The sequence below is a fragment of the Sinocyclocheilus rhinocerous genome, unplaced genomic scaffold (assembly GCF_001515625.1).
Source record: "Sinocyclocheilus rhinocerous isolate Xijiao unplaced genomic scaffold, SAMN03320098_v1.1 scaffold2194, whole genome shotgun sequence".
Classification (NCBI taxonomy): domain Eukaryota; kingdom Metazoa; phylum Chordata; class Actinopteri; order Cypriniformes; family Cyprinidae; genus Sinocyclocheilus; species Sinocyclocheilus rhinocerous.
This window is the reverse complement of record NW_015652304.1, coordinates 1,406,606-1,415,684: the sequence shown is the minus strand read 5'-3', so window position 1 is coordinate 1,415,684 and position 9,079 is coordinate 1,406,606. Positions and strand designations below refer to the sequence as shown.

Below are 9,079 nucleotides of genomic sequence, written 5' to 3'. Positions count from 1 at the left end.
AAGTCGCTTTGGATAAAAGCGTCTGCTAAATGACTAAATGTAAATGTAACTAAATATCTCACTTTTTGTGATTTAGTCAAATTCTGGTGTGTTAAATTAAGTCCCGCCGTGCATTACTTTGCACTATTATTATTATTATTATTAGTTTGCTCAGAAATGCATAATTTTACATTAGTTACATGCGTTGCAAATTTCGTGTTGGCATGAAATCAAAAATAGCCATGTTTATTTTATTATTGCATGTTACTGGTCTTAATGTGAATGATTCGTCACTGCATATACAGTATATGACACTGCACATATAAGTCATGCCGACTTTAAAACTGCACTCGGTAGTTGAAAATTATTATATTTTATTATTATTATTATATTTTATTATTATTATTATTATTATTATTATATTTTATTATTATTTATTATTATTATTATTATTATATTTTAATGAAATATATTATAATATTATTATTATTATATTATATTATTATATGATTATATTTTAATGAAATATATTATTATATTATATTAATATAAATATTAAAATATATTAGTTCTTAGGGTCAAATGGTAGTTTTTATTTTATAATAAATTAAACAATTTTATTTTATAATAATATTTTATATTAACATTATATAATAAAAGTGTTTGGTAACACTTTACAATAAGGTCCCATTATTAACGCATTTACTAACATTAACAATGAGCAATACATTTGTTGAGGTATTTATTAATCTTTGTTAATGTTAGTGTACAGCTTTTGATTTTAATGATGCATTATTAAACGGTGAACATAAAACATTAACTGAGATTAATGAATGCTTTAGAAGTATTTTTCATTGTTAGTTGATGATAACTATTGTAGCTAGCGAACAAATGTTTACAGTGACAGTAAGAGTGCATGCCAGTGCTTGTTGTGAACATGTGCTGTGTTGTGCCGTATGTTCGTGAGGGTTAAGTTTCCAGCCTCTCTCTGACTCAGGCAGCTGCATCTGCACCGGACTGTCCGCCCTTCTCTCCATCCCTCATTTCCGATCAGGACAGATAAGCTGGCAGGATAGGAGCATGGGGCTCACACGACAGGAGCATGGGGCTAAAGCCAAACCCAGACACCTCCCTGACACAGTGGAAAATAATCCTTCACTCCTCTTTCTCTCCCTCACTCAGTGTTTTTATAAGCTTTCCCCTTTTTTTAGGGAAAACTTTCCACCATTGCCATTTTTAGGTGGTTTATAGCATTTGGCGCCACTAGATCAGGAGGGTGTGCCAACCTGTGCCCAAGACTTGGAAAACCAGAAAAAAAGTTTCCTAATCCAGTTGGAACAGTATACGGGTGTTCATTAGAGTGGGATAGCCCTTTCACCTGCAGCTCGTTCAGCAGGAGCATTCAACATGCCTAGCTGCCCCATGTCAATGCCTCCTATCACTTTCTCCACATAAAGATGAGACTTTAATGACTTTCCAGTGTCAGGACCAGCTTCCATTATCACCTGTTACCTATCAAGTGTGATGGAGCGTCTGGGTGTTTGTCTTGCATCCAACACCTGCACTGCAAAAATGTGTATTCTTAATCAGTAATTTTCTCTTGTTGCCCAAAAAGATAAATATAATTGAGTAATTGAGGGGGGGAAAAAACAGTTAAATTGCACTAGTTATAAACAGGGTTATTTAGTTAACTAAAACTAAAACCATAAAACATTTTTTTGTTATTTAAAATAAAGTTTAACTGAAATAAAACAATATTATTAAAACATTTTTAAACATAAAACAAAAACGAAAACATAAACTTATTTTATTTCATTTACATTGATATACTAAAAATAACTAAAACTGAAATAAAAATGAATAAAAACGACATAATTAAAAACCTAAGTACTAATAATTACTAAAGTACTAATTATATTCTTACCTAATACAATTTTATAATTACATTTTACTAAAAACTTTATAATTAAAATTAAAATATATACATAAACACTAATTCAAAATATGAATAAAAACAATAACAGTATCTCAATCATACTAAAATAACCCTGCTATAAATGGGAAATTGTTTGCTTTAAGCTTAAACTTTATTAAATTTCATAAAAAAAGAAAAAAAGGAACAAACAATTAGATAATTGCCAATTGTATAAGAAACTTCATTCAAGCTATATTCTCTGAAAACGTTTCTTAATATCTTCAAGTCAAGTTTATTTATAATGCACATTGTTTCATAGCAGCTACAAAACATTACGATGTAAATTTTAATATCTTCATGCCTTGTTGCTTTTATCAGATGCTTGCCAATAATATAGTTTGCATTTTGTGACGATAGGAGCAATCAAGATGTTGGGATATGCTGTTGTATATAGTTTTTTCATGATTATGTTGTATATATGCAATGCATTTGGGCATAATTATATTCAGCTTTATAATAAAGAGCTTATACTGTTTTGCCTCACAAGTAATTTGGTATGCTTGAATAATATGCATGAATTCCTGAAAATTCTGCTCATGGGGTGTGGATAGTTCAAAAGATGAATGTGTATCTCCGTATATTAGATTATAATACAGAGGAATTCATACTGTCTGCCAACAGAATAAAATAACATTTTGGGAGCAACTCTTGTGAAAAATTATGGTAGTATTAAAGATTTTGCCCTTCGAATTGATTAATGCTGGCTTACTAAGATGATTGACTAAGGGGAGTTCTGTAATTAAACTTCAACATTTTCCTTGACTGCTGTGAATAATCAACTATGGAAAAACTGTAAGCCTGTGTGTTTTCAGAACTTTTAGTCAATACCATGAAGAAACCTTAAAGCAATGCTAACTATACTTTCTCTCCATAACAGCTAACTGGCTCTCTCTTTGTCTCCCTTTCTTTATCTCTCAATCATTTTTTTCTCTAATGCAACAAATTAAGGAGTTCAGGTAAATGAACTGTTTAGTGCAAAATTACATGGAAACATTCTTCATAGAGACATGCACTTTCTTCCATACAATGCTACTATTTTATCATTTTAGTTTTTGCTTTATTTTATTTTATTCATGGTTTGAATTGGTATGTTTTTTGTTTTGGAAAAGCTTTCCAATTTGTGAAACGGATTTGAATAAAAAAAATGCCATTGTATTTCATTCCCCCCCCGAAATGATTTATACACTTGCTACAAAGAATCTTTGTGGAATTCTGTGTACTCTCTGAATATCATTAACTCTGAATACTTTATGTCTGAGAACATGTTTGGGATAATGAGACAGATGGTAACCATGCTCATGTCTATGTGTTTGTTGTCAGGGTGTGGCATGTACTGCTATGTTGGTAGCCGTCATGACTAAGAAATTGGCGCTTAACAAAGGGGAGAAACATGTGCATTTCTTCATGATGGACATCCAGATCTCCAAGCGGGTGAGCAAGACAGACCATCACATAAAACACCCCATAAATGGCACCCTCTTTCAATTCTTCATTGTCTTTTTGTCAACACCTATGTGTGCTTGGTTATTTCCTTATGACCGATTTGGTAGTCATAAAAAAGATACGTTAATGATAATCAGACTTAGCTTAGCCATTTGGGAATACTTAACTTAATCTTTAAAAATATGCCTCGGTTTCGGATGAGAAACATAAAAAGCAGTGACCCGGAGGATGCAGAGGCATGGATGGAAGCAGCGTTATTTTCCGCATCGCACGCGTGTTATGATTCCGGAGGCTTTTTAGAATATTATTTTTTCCTTAAATAGAGAATTCCAAATAGCAGCACAGTGTGGGAAAATGCTTAGGATGGCCAGGCAGAGACGGCCGCTGAGCTCTTAATAGCCGACAGAAGGCGTCAAAGGGAGGAAACAATCAGGTCCCTGTCAGGAAAACTTGTGTCAGTCCATGAGAAGTCAGGAAATAAGATGCACTGATGTGTGTCCGATGCTGAGGTGGGCATGCGGGCCGCTTGCACTCCTCTAACAGGATCCATCTGTTTGCTTATCAGAGGGAAGGAGGAGAGACCTCAAAATAAATGCATAGATGCTTAGAGTTTCCACAAATGGAAATTAAATCAGACTGCTTTGAGTAAGCAACCACTGACAGGTGTTTCTACATTTGATTATTTCCCACCACTGAAAATACACCTTTTCAGAGGAATAGTCCAGGTTTTAAGCTTATCGACAACAGCAGATTTGACATAAGATTTCAGCAAAAATAACGGTAACACTTTACTTAAAACCTTTATGTATAATGCATTATAAAAGTAGATGGAGCGTCTGGGTGTTTGTCTTGCATCCAACACCTGCACTGCAAAAATGTGTATTCTTAATCAGTAATTTTCTCTTGTTGCCCAAAAAGATAAATATAATTGAGTAATTGAGGGGGGGAAAAAACAGTTAAATTGCACTAGTTATAAACAGGGTTATTTAGTTAACTAAAACTAAAACCATAAAACATTTTTTTGTTATTTAAAATAAAGTTTAACTGAAATAAAACAATATTATTAAAACATTTTTAAACATAAAACAAAAACGAAAACATAAACTTATTTTATTTCATTTACATTGATATACTAAAAATAACTAAAACTGAAATAAAAATGAATAAAAACGACATAATTAAAAACCTAAGTACTAATAATTACTAAAGTACTAATTATATTCTTACCTAATACAATTTTATAATTACATTTTACTAAAAACTTTATAATTAAAATTAAAATATATACATAAACACTAATTCAAAATATGAATAAAAACAATAACAGTATCTCAATCATACTAAAATAACCCTGCTATAAATGGGAAATTGTTTGCTTTAAGCTTAAACTTTATTAAATTTCATAAAAAAAGAAAAAAAGGAACAAACAATTAGATAATTGCCAATTGTATAAGAAACTTCATTCAAGCTATATTCTCTGAAAACGTTTCTTAATATCTTCAAGTCAAGTTTATTTATAATGCACATTGTTTCATAGCAGCTACAAAACATTACGATGTAAATTTTAATATCTTCATGCCTTGTTGCTTTTATCAGATGCTTGCCAATAATATAGTTTGCATTTTGTGACGATAGGAGCAATCAAGATGTTGGGATATGCTGTTGTATATAGTTTTTTCATGATTATGTTGTATATATGCAATGCATTTGGGCATAATTATATTCAGCTTTATAATAAAGAGCTTATACTGTTTTGCCTCACAAGTAATTTGGTATGCTTGAATAATATGCATGAATTCCTGAAAATTCTGCTCATGGGGTGTGGATAGTTCAAAAGATGAATGTGTATCTCCGTATATTAGATTATAATACAGAGGAATTCATACTGTCTGCCAACAGAATAAAATAACATTTTGGGAGCAACTCTTGTGAAAAATTATGGTAGTATTAAAGATTTTGCCCTTCGAATTGATTAATGCTGGCTTACTAAGATGATTGACTAAGGGGAGTTCTGTAATTAAACTTCAACATTTTCCTTGACTGCTGTGAATAATCAACTATGGAAAAACTGTAAGCCTGTGTGTTTTCAGAACTTTTAGTCAATACCATGAAGAAACCTTAAAGCAATGCTAACTATACTTTCTCTCCATAACAGCTAACTGGCTCTCTCTTTGTCTCCCTTTCTTTATCTCTCAATCATTTTTTTCTCTAATGCAACAAATTAAGGAGTTCAGGTAAATGAACTGTTTAGTGCAAAATTACATGGAAACATTCTTCATAGAGACATGCACTTTCTTCCATACAATGCTACTATTTTATCATTTTAGTTTTTGCTTTATTTTATTTTATTCATGGTTTGAATTGGTATGTTTTTTGTTTTGGAAAAGCTTTCCAATTTGTGAAACGGATTTGAATAAAAAAAATGCCATTGTATTTCATTCCCCCCCCGAAATGATTTATACACTTGCTACAAAGAATCTTTGTGGAATTCTGTGTACTCTCTGAATATCATTAACTCTGAATACTTTATGTCTGAGAACATGTTTGGGATAATGAGACAGATGGTAACCATGCTCATGTCTATGTGTTTGTTGTCAGGGTGTGGCATGTACTGCTATGTTGGTAGCCGTCATGACTAAGAAATTGGCGCTTAACAAAGGGGAGAAACATGTGCATTTCTTCATGATGGACATCCAGATCTCCAAGCGGGTGAGCAAGACAGACCATCACATAAAACACCCCATAAATGGCACCCTCTTTCAATTCTTCATTGTCTTTTTGTCAACACCTATGTGTGCTTGGTTATTTCCTTATGACCGATTTGGTAGTCATAAAAAAGATACGTTAATGATAATCAGACTTAGCTTAGCCATTTGGGAATACTTAACTTAATCTTTAAAAATATGCCTCGGTTTCGGATGAGAAACATAAAAAGCAGTGACCCGGAGGATGCAGAGGCATGGATGGAAGCAGCGTTATTTTCCGCATCGCACGCGTGTTATGATTCCGGAGGCTTTTTAGAATATTATTTTTTCCTTAAATAGAGAATTCCAAATAGCAGCACAGTGTGGGAAAATGCTTAGGATGGCCAGGCAGAGACGGCCGCTGAGCTCTTAATAGCCGACAGAAGGCGTCAAAGGGAGGAAACAATCAGGTCCCTGTCAGGAAAACTTGTGTCAGTCCATGAGAAGTCAGGAAATAAGATGCACTGATGTGTGTCCGATGCTGAGGTGGGCATGCGGGCCGCTTGCACTCCTCTAACAGGATCCATCTGTTTGCTTATCAGAGGGAAGGAGGAGAGACCTCAAAATAAATGCATAGATGCTTAGAGTTTCCACAAATGGAAATTAAATCAGACTGCTTTGAGTAAGCAACCACTGACAGGTGTTTCTACATTTGATTATTTCCCACCACTGAAAATACACCTTTTCAGAGGAATAGTCCAGGTTTTAAGCTTATCGACAACAGCAGATTTGACATAAGATTTCAGCAAAAATAACGGTAACACTTTACTTAAAACCTTTATGTATAATGCATTATAAAAGTAGTTGTAATGCATTGTACAATCACATGAATAATTGTAATTACAGTTATCAATTCATTTACATAAGATATGATATATTACAACTCACATTATGATTAATTATAATGCCCTTTAATAATAACCCTTTATAATGCATTATACATAAATGCTTTTAGTTAAGTGTTACGAAAATAACTTTTCCTTGTCCATCATTTTCGAAAGTACCTGTATAGGATCTGTGGAAAGCTGACACAAATACTTTTGGACAGTTGACATTTTTTTAAATCACATTTTAAATTAATATTATTTTAATTATTCATTTAATTTATTAAATCATTCTAATATTTAATTTATTATAAAAAATATATAATTTTATAAAACTATATATTATGTTAGTTTTTAAATGTACAGTTTATATACAAGGGAAATATAAATACATATATATTTTAAATTATTATTATTTTTTATTATGATGAGGAACTTCAAACAGAAGTGGATGTGGCACAATTTTGTGGCCCAGGAAATATAAAAGCACTTATAGCTGTAAAGCTAGTCAATCATTTTTCTGTTATTTTTGGGTTTCTGATGTTTTGTTGTCATGGACAAGTTGTAAAATTGGGGGATGTACAGGAAAAAAAAACTATTTTTAATACATATTGTTTCCGTCTTGCAGCTATACTTTTGAAATAGTGAGTATTTTAATGTTCACAAACTGGCCTCATTTACTTTTATTGTGTTTGCCTCACTGTAGACCAACTTTTGATTTGATGTTTTTTAAGAGGGGCAAGTGGAAATAGTTTTTGTGGTAATCAACATTATGCCACTAAATGTGATGATTGAGTTTAACTTGAACTGAGCCCAGAATATTCCTTTTATTCATGAAGGTCTGAACCTATGTTTTTACCTTGGCAAAAGCCATATCCTGTCACAGGGTGTGTGTGTGTGTGTGTGTGTGTGTGTGCGTGTGTGCGTGCGTGCGTGCCACGGGTCCTACTCATCAGGCCCTGCAATGATTTACCTTGATGATACTTTAAAGGAAGACATCTGGACACAGTTGGACACTCTATTAATAACCACAAACACACAAAATTGCCAGGGAGCTGGTGACATCATTATGAGCAGGTCTTCAACAGGAAGACACACAGACAATAATAGAATCAAAGAAAGCAGAAAAATGTGTGATTAAAAAAAGCCCTTGACTGTCCGTAACCCACATCTTTATGATGGCTATTCACATCCTCAAATCAAGGCCGCCACCTTAATAAACTGCAACAGTTTCCTTAAGTCCTGTCTAGTAATACTCTGCTATGTTGTAATTTGTCATTTACACAATCACATCACAATCATCATATTATAGTTAGCGAGTGTTGTTAAACAGACAGCAACTTGTACAGTATAGTTTTAGACAGTGTTTGATAAGCCATCTTCTGAACAATGTAAACATGCCACTATACTATTTACTTAAGGAATGTCCTACAGACAATAGACTATCATTGTAGAGCTATGATGGATGGATTACTTATTACTCTAATCAAATTCTCTGTGACACAGATCCGGCACGCAGCAGCCAATGTGCTAAGAGAATGTTGGCTGCTGCATCACACCACCCAGACAAAAGACAACAGCGGAGAGCATCGTCACCACCAGAGATGCCTGCTGGAGGCCATCCGTGTGTGAGTGATCCATTACAGCCAGCACTCAACCATTACACATCATACTTAGAGATTCACTAGGAGAAAAAAGACAGGGTCTGTGGATAGCTGACATAAAACAAACTGAGCAGTTGAAAAAAAAATTTTTTTAAACAAATATATAATAAAATATATTTTTAATTACTATTATTTTAAATTATAATGTATATAGAAAATTCAAAAAAAGAAAAGAAAATAGAAAAGAAATGTATTATTTTGAATTAATTATTATAATATTTGTATTTTTTAATATTATAAAAATATAATTTTATTTTAATTTATAATTTTATTATATATTGGCATGCACACACACACACACACACCCTGTGACAGGATATGGCTTTTGCCAAGTTAAAAACCTAGGTTCAGACCTTCATGAATAAAAGGAATATTCTGGGCTTAGTTCAAGTTAAAGGGGTCATATGATGCTGCTAAAAAGAACATTATTTTGTGTATTTGGTGTAATGC

The 9,079-nt window shown here is 32.7% G+C and overlaps 1 protein-coding gene across 1 annotated transcript in view; it reads left to right on the top strand.

The window, feature by feature from the left end:
* Positions 1–9,079, top strand: part of kcnn4 (potassium intermediate/small conductance calcium-activated channel, subfamily N, member 4) — a 31,296-nt gene that overhangs the window by 18,098 nt on the left and 4,119 nt on the right. Inside the window, exons 5-6 of the mRNA XM_016520699.1 lie at positions 3,275–3,385; positions 8,472–8,593. Coding sequence (XP_016376185.1) covers positions 3,275–3,385; positions 8,472–8,593 — 233 coding nt within the window. The remainder of the gene's footprint in view (positions 1–3,274; positions 3,386–8,471; positions 8,594–9,079) is intronic.